The sequence below is a fragment of the Nerophis lumbriciformis genome, linkage group LG04 (genome assembly GCF_033978685.3).
Source record: "Nerophis lumbriciformis linkage group LG04, RoL_Nlum_v2.1, whole genome shotgun sequence".
Taxonomy (NCBI): Eukaryota; Metazoa; Chordata; class Actinopteri; order Syngnathiformes; family Syngnathidae; genus Nerophis; species Nerophis lumbriciformis.
Window position 1 is genome coordinate 27,198,109 of NC_084551.2, and position 22,931 is coordinate 27,221,039.

The 22,931-nt window shown below is 40.7% G+C and overlaps 1 protein-coding gene across 1 annotated transcript in view; it reads right to left on the bottom strand.

Annotated features, from left to right (window-relative positions):
- cdkal1 (CDK5 regulatory subunit associated protein 1-like 1) overlaps positions 1-22,931 on the bottom strand; it is a 532,667-nt gene that overhangs the window by 124,989 nt on the left and 384,747 nt on the right. The window contains exon 12 of the mRNA XM_061951156.1: positions 4,869-4,931. Coding sequence (XP_061807140.1) covers positions 4,869-4,931 — 63 coding nt within the window. The remainder of the gene's footprint in view (positions 1-4,868; positions 4,932-22,931) is intronic.

Genomic DNA, 22,931 nt, shown 5'->3' on the forward strand with positions numbered 1-22,931 from the left:
ACATGCTCAGTTGGATTGTTTATTAAAATAAACACAAAGTGGAAACATGCCGTTCATCGGCCATTTCAACATTTAAAACTTTAATGAATGATTTTAACTTGCAAAATTGCGGTACCATGTTCAAAATGTGGGGGCAAAACACTGGAAACAAATTAAATTAAAGCTGCAAGCAGCGATGGACGGGACCGAATTTGAGGGCTAATAACATCCAAACCGGAGCAGTAATTAAAATTCTTTCATTAACTTTTAATCAGAAAGGTTCAATCTCTCTCCTGTGCTAATTTGAAGCCGACACGACAAACGCGCTCAGAGGAGATAATGTTTGAAAAAAGGTGACTGTTTTTACACAACTTTCGTTTTGAAGGGGGAATTGCAAACTTCCTGTTGATTTGTGTATGAAATGTAGGTCTAAGTGAGACCTACATAGAGGTTTTTGTTTCATGTCTCTACGACATTCCTACTGGGAGTTACAGGCAGTTTTGTCTGTGTTTTCTTCCTAGCGGGCGATAGAGCGCAATTTTGAGTTTTGGGGTTTGGTTTTTTGATTAGATCACAATTTTCACCAGTCTTGATGTGTGTGTCCAAATTGATGAGTTTTGAAGCATGTTAAGGGGGTCAAATTACAGCTCAAAGAGGCGGCGGTATAATAATAAAACGCTAGAAATACAATAGGGTCCTCTGTCCCAAAGGGACTCGGTCCCTAATTAAAGGCAGTTAAATAATATTAAATAAACACCAAAATACATATACTCTCTATTGGCGGGACTTTTAAATTGCTGTTTCAACAAAAGCCACAGTGGCAAAATATGAAGTGCAAAACATTTGTCTCACAAAACAGACATTAACAAACTATATATTTACATGAACTGTACTCAATAAAAGTAAACATATTTGTGTGCCAGGACTAGAATCCTATGTAACTTTTACACCCATGTTAACTAAGCAGCATGTGATAATCGGAATTAACACTTTCCCATAGCTTCTCTCAGAGGTGTGGACTCGAGTCACATGACTTGGACTCGAGTCAGACTCGAGTCATGAATTTGATGACTTTAGACTCGACTTGACAAAATGTAAAAAGACTTGCAACTCGACTTAGACTTTAACATCAATGACTTGTGACTTCACTTGGACTTGAGCCTTTTGAATTGACATGACTTGACATGACTTGCTACTTTCCCCAAAACCCAAAGATGAAAAAGTTATTCGGGAGCGCGCCGTATTTTTTATTGTGTACTTGTCTATCAGCGTTGCGTGTGTCAGCTGGTGTGGTCTCAGTACAACGGCCAATCAAATTAGATCTACTTTGTTTTCATCACACAGCATTCATCCAATCAAATTGCAAGACAACCAACGAAGAAGACATGTCCAAACCACACGCCAGTGAACAAAAAATGATACCTAAAATAATTTTGTTTGGGTATAAAAATTACGAGGTGGTCAACACAAAACGGTTTGCAGTATGCAACACATGCGGTTCGAAAATTACTGATGGAGAGGCAACAACTTCCAACTTCGTCCGGCATTTGAAGTTGCACAAAGAACGGTAAGTTTTGAATGTAAGATAACGTTTATTGGCTAAGTAACGTGACTTTTATTTGCTGTGTAGTTAAATCAGTGAGGCTGTAAACTCACTGCTAACGTTATAACGTTATTGCAAACACGGGAATCTGTTGCAGTTCACTACCTTATTCATACTTTTTGTTCAGTGATTTTTTTTAAGCAGGGTTACGTTAGTCAATACATCACACGTAACGTTAGACGGCGGTCAGCAGCACCAAGTATTTTAGCCACCTAAAAAAAGACAAAAATAGTAAAATAAAGGTCAGTTAAAATGTATACTATATTATGAATATGTGTACCGTTTTAGCTAACTTTCTGACATACTGTTGGTTGTTTACCTCAGTGGTCCCCAACCACCGGCCCGCGGCCCGGTACTGGTCCGTGGATCGATTGGTATCGGGCCGCACAAGAAATAATTTTTTTTTCTTTTCTTTTTTTAATTAAATCAACATAAAAAACACAAGATACACTTACAAGTAGTGCACCAACCCAAAACAACTCTCTCCCCCCTTTTGTTCTGGGCATTGAACATGAAGACTCTTCCTTCACTGTTCCGAGTGGCCATGAGAGTCTTGGCAGTGCCTGCCTCCAGTGCTCCAGTGGAGCGAGTTTTCAGCCATGGTGGCATCATACTACGCCCCCATCGTGCACAAATGACTGACAGACTCTTGGCTAATTTGGTCTTTTGCAAATGCAATGCAGCATAGGGCCCTGACATATAAAAAGTACAACTTTTTTGTTATGTTCACGTATATGTCATGTTTTTTCAATGTTAACACTTTTGTACAAATAAGTACATTTGCACTTTATTTTTCAATGTGTTTGTTCTGTAAAGGAATGAGTTCATGTTTAAAATGACTGGTTAATAGTGCTATTATAAAGTGCAATGTCAGCACAATTTTCTTTCCTGCAATTTAAAATGCACTTGTTTTAATAAATAAATACAGCGTTTGAAAAGCATACACAATCTGTGTTAATATATTAGTCTGTGGTTAAAAGGACTTGAAAGGACTCGAAACTCAAAATGCAGGACTTAGGACTTGACTTGAGACTTTCCAGTCTTGACTTTGGACTTGACTCGGGGCTTGCCTGTCTTGACTCGGGACTTGACTCGGACTTGAGGGCAAAGACTTGAGACTTACTTGTGACTTGCAAAACAATGACTTGGTCCCACCTCTGGCTTCTCTCTCCCTGAGTGGTTTGCTCACACCGCTGTGTATTGTCAAGTTAGCAAAAAAAAAAAAACCTGAATGTTTATATGTTAAAAATGAATGTCAATGAAATGAAAGTATCGGTCAATGGCCTATTAATGCACCCTGGAAAGAATATATATTTAAACAAGACCCTCGCCCCATGTAGTTTCTGACACTGCTGCGAGCAATGTGTTTTGATTTTGCTTCCTGTTTTTAAAGTGTCATGACCCGTCCTCGCTTGCCTCTGATTGGCCTGCTGTAATGTTTTACCCTAATCATAGCCAATCCTGACCCATCATGGATATTCTCATATGTAAACCAACCAATCATCGTGAAGTCTCTCCGTATTTTTTTGTCCCAAACCCCCCGGGTGGTACAAGCAGTGATGGATGGATGGATTTGAAGTCCATCTTCTCACTTTGTAGCTTGTAGCTTTTATGGACGATACGTCTCTACATGGGTCTAAAAACAGCTAAACTACAGGAATCGCTATCGGTTGAAAAAGCAGCAGCGTTTCCGACACGCTGCTGGGAAAGGCGTCGCTACTTCTAGCTTGTTATGACACCATTAGATTTCACATGAATCAGTTCTGGGTAGTATAGACCGAATTCGATTAGTATCTATAAAAGTAGCGAACTACAGGAGGTACTTGTCCCTAATAGGTGCAGCAAGCGAGGTTCTACCTCAAATATCTGACTTGTGTTACAAACAAAAATTATTCTAAGATAGTATTAATGACCAATATTTGCGCAGTATTCACTCACTGGTGCTTGTTTCCTTGTACGCCAAACTGTTGGTATCATTGAATTCAATGGGTATCCATTAGGGTTGTACGGCATACCGGTATTAGTATAGTACTGTGATACTAATGAATCATATACGGTACTATACCGCCTCTAAAAAGTACCAGTCGCCCCCCCGTCCGTCCTCACATCGTGTCATTGCTGGTTTACGAGCCGACGAGCATGTTTGGTAGCGCACAATCACAAAGTACTTACAAACAGACACAGTGTGTAGACAGAAAAGGGAAAACGGACATATTTTGGCTTGAAAACTAACGATAAATCTGAAGTTATAACACTGAAATGCCCACCGGAAGAGGTGCTTTAAGACATGGCTAGCTAGCTAGCGGCTAAAGTCCTGCCGCAGTCGGCAGTGTTTTAGCTACTTCTAAAAGACTAATCCTCGCCTCCATGGCAACAAATAAAGTAAGTTTCTTACAAGTATCATCCCTGCAGGACGAGGAATAGTTTAACATGCTTCACTACACACCGTAGCTCTCCGGCGTCAAAATGTAAACAAACGCCATTGGTGGATCTACACTTAACATCCACTGTAATGATACCAAATACAGTAGCGTATCTAGTCGATACTACTATCATCACGTCAATATTTTTTGGCATCACAACATCATCTTTCGTTTTTTTCAAATTGATATTATGTTTGATTGGCAACACTTAATTGGCCCTAGTGTGTGAATGTGAGTGTGGATGTTGTCTGTCTATCTGTGTTGACCCTGCGATGAGGTGGTGACTTGTCCAGGGTGTACCCCGCCTTCCGCCCAAATGCAGCTGAGATAGGCTTCAGCACCCCCCGTGACACCAAAAGGGTCAAGTGGTAGAAAATGGATGGATGGATTACTTGTTAATATGAAGCCAATAATGCAATTTTTTGTGGTCCCCTTCATTTAGAAAATTATCAAAAAATATCGAAATAATTTTGGTACCGGTAGCGGTACCAAAATATTGGTATCGGGACAACACTAGTATCCATCAATATACTGTATACTGTAGTTAAATCTTGAACATCCTCCTCAAAAAAAAAAAAAAATTTGCTGTCAACATCTGTTTCAGGGGTCCCATTGCAATCAGGAACCAACACTTAACACACTCGTATCCGCAATATTGCTGAGAAGAGATGACCCTCAGAAGTGCACAACAAAAGTACCACAATACTCAAGACAAGAGTGATGACAGACATGATTCAATGTCAAGTATAGGGTTCTTATGTGGCCCATTAAGGAAGACAACATGTTGATGAAGAAAAAGGGGGAAACAAAGACCAAAGAACATCGGAACAGTTTTGAAAACAGCAACAAAAAAAAAGTCTTACCTTGTGGTCATATGGGTTGTAGGAGTGAAAGAGTTGAGACAGTTCTTTTGTCCGTTGTTTCTTCTGCGAGTAATAAAAAAAAAAAAGATACATGGAAAGGAAAGGTAAATAAAGTATGCTGAAATATCAACAAAAACATCTGATTGATAGTTAACTTGATTATGGCCCAAGAACACTGGCTTGGACATAGTGCTAGTTCAGGACCTGTCAAATTCGCTCAGTCGACTTTTAGATAAAAACATGACATATGGTGTAAAGATATGAGACATGCGATACATCTTGACTTATTAACTTACGGGGTAACTTCAGCAGATGGGTAAAGGTCATTATGGCTAAGAGCAATGCCGACGGGGATTCATTAAATTTGTCAAATATAAAATGAACACAGACACAAAAGAGAGCAGAAGACAGGACATTTTCTTTGCCACCAGCCGTATCGGAGAATATTTCTCGCTTTAATCTGTGCCCAAAAACCGTCCTTAACCTTTGCAATCCCATAATGCGATATAAGACGCACATGCGGGAGACGTGACTGTTTGATATGTGGCAGTTGTTAATGCAATCAGTTACATGAAGCTGACGCACATTACACAGAGACGTAATTAGCTCGCTGATTAGGCCACGTCTGGCTGTGAGCAGGAAAGGATGTATGTCTATGCCACTACAGCTAAAAGGGACTTTTTAACCATTGCCATTCTTTCTCTGGCTCTATTCTTATCAGTGCAGATATGTAAAGCACTGGATCCAGTGTCCTCAGGCCAGTTCTGTACATAGGGAGCAGACAAACTACAGGTCCCTCTGCTTCCATAAATCATTAGAGTTTCAGCTTCAAGATAGACGCAGAAAGCTGGACGAAGACAGGATAAAAGATCCACTGCAAGTGTCATCCAGCAGACAAAGACGGCTCGCACCGTGAATGATGCTGAACGTTGGCAAGCTAAATGAAAGAAAGACAACATTTGACATGAGAGGATAAGTACTCATGTCAAAAAGTCAATCATAGATAAAGGTGCCTCATGTCAATTAACATGAGGTGAGGCTCATACTAAGTGAGGCACTGACATTGTTTTAAAGGCCTAGTGAAACCCACTACTACCGACCACGCAGTCTGATAGTTTATGTATCAACGATGAAATCTTAACATTGCAACACATGCCAATACGGCCGGGTTAGCTTACTAAAGTGCAATTTTAAATTTCGCGCGAAATATCCTGCTGAAAACGTCTCGGTATGATGACGTCTGCGCGGATTGTAGAGGACATTTTGGGACAGCATGGTGGCCAGCTATTAAGTCGTCTGTTTTCATCGCAAAATTCCACAGTATTCTGGACATCTGTGTTGGTGAATCTTTTGCAATTTGTTCAATGAACAATGGAGACAGCAAAGAAGAAAGCTGTAGGTGGGAAGCGGTGTATTGCGGCAGGTGTTGTGCCGGATAACGCACCCCCGCCGTAGAATGCACCCCCTGACTGTTTTGCCGGATAACACAGCCGGTGTTTCATTGTTTACATTCCCGGAAGATGACAGTCAAGCTTTACCATTGGCCTGTGGAGAACTGGGACAACAGAGACTCTTACCAGGAGGACTTTGAGTTGGAAGCGCAGACACGGTACCGTGAGTACGCATGCAGCTGCGGCTTCCAAACATTTGATCGCTTACCCATACGTGCGTGCCGCTATGTGCATGTCGCGTACGTAACTTTGGGGACTTTGGGGAAATATATGTGCTGTATGAACTTTGGGGAGGTGAACGGTACTTTGGGCTGTGGGATTGAGAGTGTTGTGCAGGTGTTTGAGTTGTATTGGCGGGTTATATGGACGGGAGGGGGGAGGTGTTTGTTATGCGGGATTCATTTGTGACATATTAAATATAAGCCTGGTTGTGTTGTGGCTAATAGAGTATATATATGTCTTGTGTTTATTTACTGTTTTAGTCATTCCCAGCTGAATATCAGGTCCCACCCGCCTCTCACAGCATCTTCCCTATCTGAATCGCTCCTTCACTCTCACTTTCCTCATCCACGAATCTTTCATCCTCGCTCAAATGAATGGGGAAATCGTCGCTTTCTCGGTCCGAATCGCTCTCGCTGCTGGTGGCCATGATTGTAAACAATGTGCAGATGTGAGGAGCTCCACAACCTGTGACGTCACGCTACTCGTCTGCTACTTCCAGTACAGGCAAGGCTTTTTTATCAGCGACCAAAAGTTGCGAACTTTATCATCGATGTTCTCTACTAAATCCTTTCAGCAAAAATATGGCAATATCGCGAAATGATCAAGTGTGAGACATAGAATGGACCTGCTATCCCCGTTTAAATAAGAAAATCGCATTTCAGTAGGCCTTTAAACTTTAACTTGTCGTGCTCTGATCAACATTCATACAGGTTGCATATTACAGGAACCACAGGTTGTACAAAGTCATGGTGTACCCGAGGTAAGATAAATGACTGATTATTTGATGCGTCACAATTAGACCGTGGACAATTCTGAATGATGGACAGATGTCAAAACAACAATTCTTCATGAACTGTATGGTAAATGACGGAATGCAGAATGTTCTGTATTTAAATCTAGGACAAACACAGAGGGAGGAGGAGAGGACCGACTATGTTATACTAGCTTGAATGTTAAGTGTAAAAATAAAGAATACATATTTTGTACACTTCAACATAAGTCTAACTGTAATGTGTTACAACAGAGAATAACCAACTGAAAAGGGGAAATTAGTAAGTGTGACACAATGCGACAACACCGTCAACCTGTCTATTTATTCACTTATAAGGCTGCTACAGTTCTCATGTATGCAGTCATTTACAGTGAAAACCTCGACTCACGAACGTCTCTATTTGCGTCCTTTTTGGTTTATGACCGTTTACATTGGGCCAAATATGCATCTGTGTGCGGACCGTGTCTTGGCGAAGGCTTCATTCATTCATTCATTTTGCATGCTGCTTGAAGCCATCAGGAGCTGCCATTTTAATAACATCACTTCCTGTACACACAGGGTGTCAGCCTCTTTTAGACCACTTTGTGTGATCAGAAATGCTTTAAAGTACCAGTAGAATGGAAAAACAAGTTGACTTTATATACTTCATTGTATCTATTAAACCAAATCCAATTGCATGTACAATCCACAAAGTATGTGAACATACCGTGTAAACATCACAAAATACCATAAATTCAGTCAGCCATTTTGAATATCATTTCTTTGGTAATTTCCGTAGATTGACGTCACTGGAGTAACACTTCTGTACTCTGACCATAGTTTCAGATCTGTCATACTGGAAATACGCAAAAATTAGAGAGAGATGTGCTGTCTAGCATTCAAAATCCTTAGGTAATTTTTAAATAAAATCTCCTGACGAGCAGGGAAACCTGCGAAACAGGCTTGTTGGGATGATATTTCCTCTGTGTTTTTTCCTGACCTAACGTGTGTGTGTGTGTGTGTATGTATATATATATATATATATATATATATGTGTGTGTATATATATATATATATATATATATATATATATATATATATATATATATATATATATATATATATATATATATATATATATATGTGTGTGTGTATATATATATATATATACACACACACACACACACACACACACACACACACAGTGTATATACATTATAGAGGCTCCAAACTGTTTTTTAACTAAAATAGGGACTTTTGTCAAGGCTAGAACCAATTATTCATGTTAACATTGATTCTTATGGGGAACTCAAATCTTTTGGTTGGCGACCATGGTAAAGAACCAATTAGGTTCGTAAATCGAGGTTCCACTATATTTGTTTGATGTTACCATACATTTTTTTATATTTCATCATGGCAGAAGAGGCTCTGACCGCACTGTGACGACCGGGTCGCATGGTAATGCGGGGCTCGTTCTCCCAGAAATGCAGACGGGCTTCAGACACAGCGTGAAGGTAAGAAAATTATTTATTTAAGGAATAAATCAGAAGGAACAAAGAAAAATGTGCTCATAGCACTTAAGGCAAAAAACTAAATGGACTAGAGTGGGAGCTAGCAAGTAACAAGAGCCTAGCGTGAAAGCTAGCAGGTACAGAGCAAGTAACAAAAGTCGTCATCTGTTGCAAATAGCAAATTAGGAAGCCAGACCGAGTGAGGCCAGGGCAAAGACTAAATAGCCTTCTGATTAGTGCCCGGACAACAGGTGAGCGTCTCGAACACTAACCAGAGGCAGCTGAGCGCAATCTGCAGTCATGTCAACAGAAACAAACAAACTCAAGAGGTGTTGAAAACACAAGTGACTTGTAAACGTAAACAGAATATGATCCGGGCAGTGGATCATAACACGCACATCCATATTGGTAGCCATGTAGCGTACGGGAACCAATTCCAAATCTTGTGCCAGAACCTTGATCATTGGAATTGGTTGGAAATTAACCATACATGGTTCTGATTGTGGCTTACCACCAGGAGAAAACTTCCTACATGAAATTGCACACAGAAAAGCCACAAAGATGGGTGTTTAAAGCAAGTTGCAAACCAAGACCAAATAAAATAATGTAAATAAGCAAAGACAAGGGTGAATTTAAAATATTAAGCCATAGGTTCTAGAAGGAGAGAACTGTTGCTGTGACTCCTTTTGTCAGACTTTTTACATCCCCGAATCCTATGTTCACCCATCACTTCTTCCCAATGGCCACTCTCTATCTCCTTCTCATTTTTTGTTCACCCAAGGCTGTTCTGGCCAATCCAATCCTATAATCATTTCCCATGTTCATTGAGCTCACACTTTCTTTTGTTTTCACCTGAATCCCTCTAGCGTCCTGAGTCAAGGGGCTCACCAGAGTCTCAAAACCTGTCTCTCTCAATCTTTTCTTTGCCTTTCCGCATATCCCTCGGTAGCCTCACCTCTTCCCCTTTCCTATCCCTTATATTTCCCCACAGGGGCAGAGAACTCATACTTATTCACTCTTCACTCTCTACCCAACCTTCCCCCTTAGTCGGTGTCTCTCACTCTTTCTGCCTAGAGCACCTTAGGTGAGAGAAATCCTCTCATCATCTCTCCTTACAACCATTCTGCCTACTTCTGCCACCCCTTCATCCCATCTCTCTTTGAGTGTCCATGTGTGTGTGCGAAACCCAACAAAGATGTAACCGCAGGTTAGGATTTCTCAATCTCCCATAAGCTTCTACAACGATTCACACTCACACCGGCTTAGAGTTATGTGTAAACTTCAAAATTGACAGACAATACAAACTAACAAAAACCACTGTATGAAAATAACACAACTAAGCAATGCATGACAAAATTATGTAAACAATTAAAGATTGCAGTGTAACGATGTATACTGTGTACCGGTATTTTTGGAACTGGTTCCTAATTGGGTCGGTCCAAGAAGACCGTTAAGATTCTAGACTAATGATACTGTACGGTATTTCTTTATCCAGATGACCGTCATAACTATAACATGCTATCCCTTTCAGTTCTAGTGTCACTACTATGCACGGGTAGATGATCATCAGCATGGAATTATCACAAACCAGGAAACAACACCACAAAATAGTTTGTAGCACAAACATGTTTCCTCCTATTTGCCAAAATAATGCACACTAATTAGAGTTAATGTCAGTTTGAAGTGAACACGCAACTCACGAGTCACGACCGCCACTACAGCGCACTTCATCGAGCCGACCGTCCTCTAAACAACTCAGTAATCCACAATTTAAAAAAATCACTGTGTATTTTTATTTATATAAATATGTCCGTGTGCAACATAAACACAAATAATTCCTATAGTTACCCACCTAACAGGCTAATTAACTGTATTGATTTATATTATATATGTATATTATACATATATTATATTTACATTATATATGTATATTATATATTATACATATTATATTTATATTTGATAATATATCATGTTAAAGATCTATGGATGAACATGAATATACATATATACATATATATATATATATATATATATATATATATATATATATATATATATATACACATATATATATACATATATATCTACACACACACATACATATATACACGTTATAGATATACATATACACACAAATATATACACATTATATACATACACATATATATATATATATATATACATATATAAATGTATATATACATATACATATATACATATATATACACATATGCATATACATACACATACATACAATACATATATACACATATGCATATACATACATACATATACATACAGTATATATACACACACATATACTATATAGTATATATACACACACATATACTATATATACATACATACAGTATATACACACACACACACACACACACACTCACACACATATATAGATGTGTGTGCGTTATCGCTAAGCCAGAGAACTTGATCTAGGATACTGTCAACAACACGGCAATGCAAAGCCTGTGTGATTTTTGTCCATTTGCCATCAACGTGATGAGGAACAATAGTTGTTACCATTACATCCATCTGGTGTTGTCACTAGAGACAGATGCTGTGACTAAGAGGCAGTGACAATACACGGATGGCTCCACTCACATACACAATGCAAAGGCAACACACACAAGGCTCCCCACAACTTAAAACCATCCTCATTTGATGAATAACACAGAGTACATGTGTGATGACACCTTTGCTGCGGATTTGAGACATCTGCATGAGGATGAGCTTTTTCAAATAATAACGTAGCGTGCTCCGAAACCAATAATTGTCCTCATTACAGTGTTCCACTAAGGCTTAACATTAATCACTTGAGAAATCAATAAAGATAATGTTTAATAGCTAAGCGGTAGCAATGTTTTGTCAAGATCAAAAATGTCCATTCGATCCAAGAAAGAGGGGAAAAGCAAAAAATTATCCTGTACATAATAACAAATTACACGTTAAATTGATAAGATCTGACAGAGTTGTACTCAAAATGATACATCCCACATAAGTTTAACAGGAGCAAACCAGCAAAACTATTTAAATAGCGCAACACATCCAATATTAAAGACACATTTTTTGGGGGCCATTAATCAACATTTTGAGAAATGTTTAAATTAATGTAGTTTAATAAGAGGAGCTGAATAATTTAAAGTGCAACTGTAAGCGTGGTATATGAACATGTTACATTTGGGGGTTGGCGTGGCTCAGATAGTAGAACGGCCAGGCAGAAACTTGAGGGTTCCAGATTCCAATCCAGTTTATGCAATCCTAGTCACTGCTGTTGTGTCCTTGAGCAAGACATTCAACCCACCCTGCTCCCAATGCCACCCAGACCTGTGTAAAGGTGGCTCAAATGTAAATGATGGGTTTCTCAATGTAAAGCGTTTTGAGTCATTTGAGAAAAAGTGCTATATAAATATAATTCACTTCACTTTTGATTTTCCATTCTAAAATGACATAGTTGGATGAAACCTGAGTGGTTGATAAGGCATAGTTGCATCCATATTTTGTTTCTTAAGACCTTTAACATCATGTGGGATGTGAGCCGAGGATGTCGTTGTGGCTTGTGCAGCCCTTTGAGGCATTTGGGATTAAAGGCTGTATAAATAAACTTTGATTGACTGATTGATTGATTGATAGATATTCAATTTCCATAATGTCACATCCCTGGTGTACAATATCCACTAGGAATGTGTCTGCATCTTCAGTTCGGTGATTACGGAGAAGTTTGAAGCAGTGTTTTTCAACCATTTTTGAGCCAGGGCACATTTTTTTCATTGGAAAAATCCGTAGGCACACCACTAGCAGAAAACATAAACAAATTAACTCAGTAGCTGATATTGACAGTAAAAAGTTGTTCTCGCAATTGTTGGATATAAATTCAAACCATAACCAAGCATGCACCAATATAGCTCTTGTCTCAAAGTAGGTGTACTGTCACCACCTGCCACATCACACTCTGACTTATTTGGACTTTTTTGGTGTTTTCCTGTGTGTAGTGTTCTCTATTTTGTTGTTGATTGTCACGTCATGTACGGATGTACTTTTAGGACGCCGTCTGCTCCACACGCTGTAAGTCTTTGCTGTCGTCCAGCATTCTGTTTTTGTTTACTTTGCAGCCAGTTCAGTTTTAGTTTCGTTCTGCATAGCCATCCCTAAGCTTCAATGCCTTTTCTTAGGGGCACTCACCTTTCGTTTATTTTTGGTTTAAGCATTAGATACCTTTTTACCTTCACTCTGCCTCCCGCTGTCATCTGCATATTGTGATCACCACAAACCATGTTCCCGACATCTACAAAGCAATTAGCTCGCGGCTGCCACCTACTGATATGGAAGAGTATATTACATGGTTACTCTGCCGAGCTCTAGACAGTACAGACACTCAACAACAACACATTATTTGCGGATTATAATTGCTGGTTTGCTAAAAATATTTTTAATCTCCCACGGCACACCAGACTGTATCTCACAGCACACTGGTGTGCCGCGGCACAGTGGTTGAAAAACACTGCCTTATAGAATACATTTGACAGGTAGGCTCCACAAGATTTGCAGAGGTACAGTCGTATGAACAAATCTGGACACCCCATATTGACACTTTATACATGCAGTATATACTGTATTTGGCAAGTGTATGACTGGTGCTATGACTAATAGGTATAGAATTTATATACATTTAAAACACGTCCTTGTGGTCCAGATAATACATTTTGGATATGCTTTATCAATCAATCAAACTTTATTTATAAAGCGTTTTTTATACATAAAAAAAATTACAAAGTTAAAAACAATAACCCGGTGACCCATATCCCCCATTAACACATACGCACGCACGGACACAGATACCAAACACAAACACACACACACACATATAACATACACACATATGCAACTATATGAACAAATGATTGCATGGCTGAGTACAGAGGAGACATGTGCATAAACACTATCACAGGAGCCATCTGCACCAGGAGGTCATTAGACCATGGCCACCAGGGCGTTGACACAAAAGCGCCCCCACAAGCATGGCCGATAACCCATATTCAACTGAATATGGGTTGAAAAGGATTCGCAAATCATTGTATTCCGTTTATATTTACATCTAACACAATTTCCCAACTCATATGGAAACTGGGTTTGTAATATCAGGTAAAAGCCAAATCAAAAAGGTGGTTCTTAAGCCTGCTATTAAAAACATGAACTTTAGTGTACATTTTGCCCCACAGATCCCTTTTTAAACAGTTTTTTAGTTTGTGTGCAAGACTGCAAAACCCCACAGAAGCATCCAAAACTGTGTGCAAGCTCACGCCAAAATGAACCTTATAATTTGATGCTTTGGCGTTGTTTAACACCAGTATCCGACATTGTAACAGCATTATTAAGTAAGAAAAGATGAAATTCATCATAGGTCCACTTCAAAGTGTTGCACAAAAGTTGGAACGGGCCTCCTGAATTTAAGCTAAATTGCCTTGCCTATTAATGTTGTCAAATTGTACGCAGCAGACGTGGAAGAGAGTTGTACTGCACATAAGATTAGTATTCATGTGGACATCTTTTAACCTCAACTTTTTGATTAACGGACCATGATTTTAGTCATTTTTAATCCTTGAAAGTGGGCAGCAAAAACCCAAAGGAGAACCCTTCCACCCCCACTCCACCAAATGCAATATGGTATCCCTTCAATTATTTATGCACCCACTTCATTAATCATGTGCGGGCTCTACCTGGCCCCTGACAGCAACTTAAGCATCAGCTGACACTTACTGCCTGTTGCCTCTGGTCAAGTATTATTGTCTCCCAAGATGACTGTTAGACAGGAAGAGTTTGCATTTGGGACGGGCCTGCATGTGTTTCCATGTGCACGCTGGCATAGATGAATGGTAGCAACACTCTGAGCTGGTGCTACCAGTAGCTGGCCAGATGTTTTACATTGACAGCAGCTGCACCAATGCCTCATGGGTAATGGAGTCCTTAACCAATTACAATCTGGGGAAATTAAAAACACTGTCCCACCAGAGCAACTAATCTCTTTCACCATCACTTTTTTTACGCCCCCCCGACATCACTCGCTTCAGCAGCTGCTCACTCGAAACTCTGTCTTGCATTCAAACACACACACACACACACACACGTTGCAATTCAGCAAGTCAATTTATCAAGGCTAAGTTCCGGTCAGCTGGGGATGATTATGGAGATCTAAGCTAATAGCATTCACATCCTTATATTCTCTACATGCACTCGTCTCTCTCGCCATCCCTGTGGTCTTATTTTCCTTCCATCTGCTTCTGCTCTGCCCTCCATGCGGCTTTCTCTCATATATCACAGACTACAATAGGCAATAATTTACAGATACCACAAAGCACCTGGACCTCCTCACAGCTGGACCATCTCCAGTGTTTTCTTTACTTCACTAATTAGTCGTTTGGCTTGGACCGCTGGCCTAATAGATCAGCCTTTGGCGATCGCCTGTATTCATCACCGGTTGACTTTTTATGCGTTGTTAAACAAAACAATGTATTGGCACTGAAGCTCCGTTGACTTCTTTCTTGCAGTGCAAACATGTGGCAGATGGTTACCAGACACTACAGATTTGCAGAAATGGCAAATGACCTAATCAAAGTGTTCTCATTCAAATGTTTTATTCCAAATACCACTCAATAATAGGGATGGGTCAAACAATACTGAAGCATCAATGAATGATCAATGGCTAAACGTGTGTGTCACTTTAAGAAAAATAACTTGCAACCGATACAGTTGCTCTATGAGTTGACTCTGAAGCGCCAAACTGTGTTCATCAGGAAGCGCTTCTTTCAAATCACAAGTGACAGCTCGCACTAAATGAAGTCAAAAGAGAGGTGTGCTGCGACTCACATCGTTTTTCGTCTCCACCATCCATCTAAATCAGGGGTCTCAAACTCAATTTACTGGGGCCTGCTGATGGTAGAGCCTGGGTGAGGGTGGGGCCGCACAAAGTATTTACTTTAGAATCACATTTTAAGCATGGGACTACATTTGTTAAGTACTTTTACTGGCAGCTTAGCTATGGTAGGCTTAAATAATTCTAAAGGTAAAATTGAGTGTAAACATTGTATATTTTTACACTGTGGAGTACCCCAGGATGATCAAAGACACTTCCGTTTGCTTACAGGAAGTTGCTCTTTGTGTTGCCCAATGTGTGTTTGTTGTGCTGTAATGTTTGTGTTTGCATCATTATTGCAGTTAGTCTTCTTTCCAGTGGGATTCAAGATTGCCATGATATATTTCACCATTAGCCGCCCGGAGTGCACGGGCTGCAATTACACTAAACTATGAAGTTCGGTGTAGAGCCAAAAAATACGGCCCACAAATGGCTCTGAACTGCGATCTGGGAATCGCGATTCTCAATATCCCGATTCATTATCGATGAAAAATAAAATCTAATTTTTTTATAATATATCTTTTTAAATATGTTTTTTGGCGATGTACCGTTTACTTTCTGTCTTATGTGAGCAGCAAGAGGAGCCTTTGTAATCTGTAATCTGTTTTAAAAAGGTTTTATCACCATTTTTATAACTAATAATATATAGCAAAAACGTGTTGAAACAAGAATCAATTCTGAATCAAATCGTCAGCTCAAAAATTGGGATCTAATCGAACTGTGAGCTGTTGCAATAAAATCCCATCCCTAACCAACACAGTATCAATGCGGTGTCAATACAGTTATTGAGTGTGCCATGGTTACGATTATGGTCGAGTTTATTTCGAACACGCATATAGCAACAGTATGACACATCACATATTTCCAGTTTCTCATTACAACATGTCCGAAAAGGAGTAGGAAGAAGCAGGGTTTATTTATTCCTACCTTTTTTTGATTTCATAGCAAATACTAACATTTATTTCACTTCCTGTTCTCAATTTGTACACAATTTAACAGCATAAATAATTACGTTCTCAGTAAATAGTTAAATAAGTTGCTGAAAAAGGTTCTTTATGTCTTCTTATTCATATACTAAAAATATGTACCGTATTTTTCGGAGTATAAGTCGCACCGGAGTATAAGTCGCACCTGCCGAAAACGCATAATAAAGAAGGAAAAAAACATATATAAGTCGCACTGGAGCCCGGCCAAACTATGAAAAAAAACTGCGACTTATAGTCCGAAAAATACGGTAATAAGACCATATTTTCGGTATATTAGATGGCAGTGACGTGCAGTCACAAGAGGCAGGTGAGGCCCCGCCTCACCTGCCATCATGGAAAGAAAAAAAATGTAAAAAGAAAAAAAAAAAATTAAATTGTTATATGTATCCAGTGATTATACTATAAAGTTATTTTCCATTTCCACCAGTTTTAGATTATTTTTATTCAAAATCGCTGAATTTTCACATTTGCCGTTCAAATACTGAGAAGAGACGGTGCGGTGATCACCAGCCAGTTGAGGCACGTCACTCAGTGCCTCAACATGGATTGCGGACTCGGCTAACTGCTGGCCTGCTGTGCAGTGAGACCGTATTGCTATATGAATTATATTATACATTTCCATAGTGTAGTTAGCTGAGGTATATAATGTACAGTGTATTTTGTCAACAACTGTATGTGTCTAACGTATTTCTTGTGCTGAGCAATCATAAAACTGCTGCGAAGACGCACTGTGTGAGGCTCGCGTAACCCCGCCTCCTGGTGCCGGTTATTGCACCTCCGCCGCGGACTGCACCCCCCGACGGGAGCGCCACACCAACCAAAGCCCACACCCAAACCCTCCACGTGCAAGACCGAATCCACCCAAAAAAAGTCACTTAACAAGAAGCCAAAAAGTGCAAAAACAACATTGCTCGCGCCGGAGGAGCCGTGAACGACTGCAGGGACACAACATTAGGTGCACCTGCAGACTGCAGCACGGATTTCATATTTCATTCATTCACAACTCCTCCAACACCAACACCACTGTTCCCGCACTTATAAGTAAAGGTAAGACCATAATAACGTTTTTTTTTTATTAAATGTGCTTTTTTGTGTGCTACAGTTTGTATGTGTAAAGTTAAAGTTAAGTTAAAGTACCAATGATTGTCACACACACACAAGGTGTGGTGAAATTTGTCCTCTGCATTTGACCCATTCCTTGCTCACCCCCTGGGATGTGAGGGGAGCAGTGGGCAGCAGCGGCGCCGCGCCCGGGAATAATTGTTGGTGATTTAACCCCCAATTCCAACCCTTGATGCTGAGTGCCAAGCAGGGAAGAATGCTTGTATGAGCTTTTAAACATAACCCGTTAACTGCTGCCAATCAAATGGTGAATAAGATACTCTTTAGGGTTCACATGTTTGTAAATCTGACTGTGACGAAGTCAGTGCCTCACCAGTCATGAACCTCACCGCACGTCACTGTTAGATGGAATTTTTACCTGCAGTCTGACTGCAGATGACAGTCGAAACATGTAAGGTAACAATTCCATCTAATATACTGAAAATATGGTCTAATTACAAGAACATTTTAAAAAGTAGTTAAATAAGTTGCAATTTACATAATGAGAGTAATAAGATAACCTAAGTTTTCAATTAAGTTTAACATGTTTGTCCAAATTCTTCTTTTTTGTTTTTTGTACTTTGTAAACACCCTGAGTTCGAACAGTTTCTTAAACTGGATCATATTAGAACTTGGTTTGACCATAGACTCAGTGTTGTGAGATTTCCCTTGTAGTCCATCTGGGCCACCGTAGGTCACGTCGCAAGAGTCATCAGGACAAGAGAGAGTTGCTAAAGTTAGCCAAGTTAGCTCATGTGACTGAAATAAAGTGTATAAAACAGGACCAGCTTGTCATGACACTCACTGAGGCGCCTTCTACCTATTACTCTTGAATACAGACATGTTCAGTCTCTTGCACTCGCTTCAAGACGGAATTGAAATTATATGCCAATCCCTGATTTAGTCCATTCTCTGCATCAATACCAACTGGCCATTGAAATATAAAATAAATACTAAGGCTACCACAAACAAATGAGGAAAAGTAATTATATTATATAGCACAATACTCCTGTTGACAATGAATACACTGCCTCTACTGAACACTATGATCTCACAATCCTTGACTTGCTGTTTTTTTTTGTTTTTTTTTAATGGACATAAACGGTGAAGTCATACTCCATTTGTACCGTGTTGAACTTGGGCGTGATTCCTCCTCCCACTCTTGGCCCCCACTGCATTCGTGCCATGGTCCGTTTGCTTGTCCCAACATGTACACCAGAAATAAACAAGCATGACAAGTACTTTTTAAAAGCACAGTGCCACTCCAGGTCTCAATGCCCCCCTTAACCCCTTTGAGAGCTTATTTTCATTCTATTCCTAACTTATTTTATACTTACTCCTCTTTTTTCTCCTCTCCACTACCAACTATTTCTACTTCTCCATCCATCCCTCCCATGGCTATTCAGCACAGTCGTGTTACAGACAAACCATCTGGTCCACTCTATTAATGACTGACCCTACATTTCAGAGACGTCGCTTAGCTGCCACCAAAGTGTGTGTGTGTGTGTGTGTGTGTGTGTGTGTGTGTGTGTGTGTGTGTGTGTACGAACAGGTGCATGCTGACTGATGATGTAATCCACTTTTTACAGCTTTGCCCATTGATGCAGGTGTAAAGCTCCCAAGGACTGTTACGCCATGTTTTTACTCTTGTCGCACAGGCTAGATTACATCGCCACTCTAAGCAGTTTCCAATTTATTTGACTGCCGTTTTAACTATGAGTGTGAACATCAGGCAGCAACCACATGGGAGTAAACCATAAATAACAAAAATAAATAAGGAACATTACATACAGTTTAACTGGGCTGGACTGAGATTTTACCCCCTACTTTTAAATGGAGGAAAACTCGGATTTATTCGACGCTACTCCACTTCATATCCATATTTACAACACTAAGGGCCTGATGTGCAAACCTGATAGCACATGCAAAGCTGATCTACGCAAGTGGATTGCGTCTGTTAAATGAGCAGAACAACGTGTGCAATCCATTTTGCGTCTCTGTCTTCGTTAAAATGCAGAACATATGCTGATCATCAAAACGCCCACGATACTGGGAGGAGAAGACGCAAATATATTATACAGCACACTCAATGTGATTTATCAACACTCATCCCCGTTTTGCATGCACTCATTTTTACGGCTGCAAGATGGGTGCTTGTGCTACACAGACAGACGAGAATTCTCCGTCCTACGTGTGTGTCAACATTTTGGGTGGTCAAATACCAAAATACAGTATTAGACATATTGTTTATTCAGCAACATCATTTCATGATTTCATATCTGCTGAATGACTTAAGGGGCAAATTAAAACTAATTCAATTGATGCGTTTTGGTGTCCTTCAGTGTTTTTATTGACATTCTTTATTTTCACATGGAATATAAATTATAAACAAATTCTTATATGAAAAAAACGTATTTAAAAATGCATTTGTGCGTCTTGAGAGGAGTATGTGCAACCTCCCTTTCTAATGAACACGGTTTCATTGTAAATGCACTGCAGGATTGCTTGTTGATGTCCATAAAAAATTGGTAGATGTCTCCTGCATGTTTGAGAACATAGCAAAACACAAGTAGGAGCATGATAACATGTATGTGCAGTAAATGAGATCATCTCCATGGTGATATACATATACATATAAACGTATATACATATAAATAAAGTGGTTTGCACCACTTTTTAATTGCACACATAGTGTTAGTAGATCACACGCAACATGCCCACTAATAGTACACGCTATTTTATAGGTTGCACACACTGTTTTGCACAAAGTATTTAGATTTTAGTAAAACAGGCGATAAATGGCCTTCGCTATAATTTTGAAATTGCACAAAATGGCTTAATTTGCGCTCTAAAAGCCTATTAATGGGCACCAAAGGTGAGAAATATCTATCATCTCCCTCACTTCTCTGCTCTATTTTATAAAAACGTATGAGAACTGCTTATACGGTCAGTTTAAAAGTTATTGATGCATGGAAGATCTCTGACCTGCTTCTAGCTAGATGAGCCCACCTTGTGTATATCACACAACTCCATGGATGACAACTTTGTATAAACAAATATATACAGTATAAATATTTATTTATATATATATATATATATATATATATATATATATATATATATATATATATATTTATATATATATATATATATATATATATATATATTTATTTATATATATATATACGTCACATTCGGGGGAACGGGTCCTGACTGTGGTTTGCGCTTACGCGCCAAACCGCAGCTCAGAGTACCCACCCTTTTTGGATTCACTCGAGGGAGTACTTGAGAGTGCTCCCCCGGGTGATTCCCTCGTTCTACTGGGGGACTTCAATGCTCATGTTGGCAGCGACAGTGAAACCTGGAGAGGCGTGATTGGGAAGAATGGCTGCCCGGATCTGAACCCGAGCGGTGTTTTGTTATTGGACTTTTGTGCCCGTCACAGATTGTCCATAACGAACACCATGTTCAAACATAAGGGTGTCCATATGTGCACTTGGCACCAGGACACCCTAGGCCGCAGTTCCATGATCAACTTTGTAGTTGTGTCATCGGATTTGCGGCCTCATGTTTTGGACACTCGGGTGAAAAGAGGGGCGGAGCTTTCTACCGATCACCACCTGGTGGTGAGTTGGCTGCGATGGTGGGGGAGGATGCCGGACAGACCTGGCAGGCCCAAACGCATTGTGAGGGTTTGCTGGGAACGTCTGGCAGAGTCTCCTGTCAGAGAGAGTTTCAATTCCCACCTCCGGAAGAACTTTGAACATGTCACGAGGGAGGTGCTGGACATTGAGTCGGAATGGACCAAGTTCCGCGCCTCTATTGTCGAGGCGGCTGATTGGAGCTGTGGCCGCAAGGTAGTTGGTGCTTGTCGTGGCGGTAATCCTAGAACCCGTTGGTGGACACCGGCGGTGAGGTATGCCGTCAAGCTGAAGAAGGAGTCCTATTGGGTTCTTTTGGCTCATAGGACCCCCTGAGGCAGCGGACAGGTACCGACAGGCCAAGCGGTGTGCGGCTTCAGCGGTCACAGAGGCAAAAACTCGGACATGGGAGGAGTTCGGGGAAGCCATGGAAAACGACTTCCGGACGGCTTCGAAGCAATTCTGGACCACCATCCGCCGCCTCAGGAAGGGGAAGCAGTGCACTATCAACACCGTGTATGGTGAGGATGGTGTTCTGCTGACCTCGACTGCGGATGTTGTGGATCGGTGGAGGGAATACTTCGAAGACCTCCTCAATCCCACCAACACGTCTTCCGATGAGGAAGCAGTGCCTGGGGAGTCTGTGGTGGGCTCTTCTATTTCTGGGGCTGAGGTTGCTGAGGTAGTTAAAAAGCTCCTCGGTGGCAAGGCCCCAGGGGTAGATGAGATCCGCCCGGAGTTCCTTAAGGCTCTGGATGTTGTGGGGCTGTCTTGGTTGACAAGACTCTGCAGCATCGCGTGGACATCGGGGGCGGTACCTCTGGATTGGCAGACCGGGGTGGTGGTTCCTCTCTTTAAGAAGGGGAACCGGAGGGTGTGTTCTAACTATCGTGGGATCACACTCCTCAGCCTTCCCGGTAAGGTCTATTCAGGTGTACTGGAGAGGAGGCTACGCCGGATAGTCGAACCTCGGATTCAGGAGGAACAGTGTGGTTTTCGTCCTGGTCGTGGAACTGTGGACCAGCTCTATACTCTCGGCAGGGTCCTTGAGGGTGCATGGGAGTTTGCCCAACCAGTCTACATGTGTTTTGTGGACTTGGAGAAGGCATTCGACCGTGTCCCTCGGGAAGTCCTGTGGGGAGTGCTCAGAGAGTATGGCGTATCGGACTGTCTGATTGTGGCAATCCGCTCCCTGTATGCTCAGTGCCAGAGCTTGGTCCGCATTGCCGGCAGTAAGTCGGACACATTTCCAGTGAGGGTTGGACTCCGCCAAGGCTGCCCTTTGTCACCGATTCTGTTCATAACTTTTATGGACAGAATTTCTAGGCGCAGTCAAGGCGTTGAGGGGATCCGGTTTGGTGGCTGCAGGATTAGGTCTCTGCTTTTTGCAGATGATGTGGTCCTGATGGCTTCATCTGGCCAGGATCTTCAGCTCTCACTGGATCGGTTCGCAGCCGAGTGTAAAGCGACTG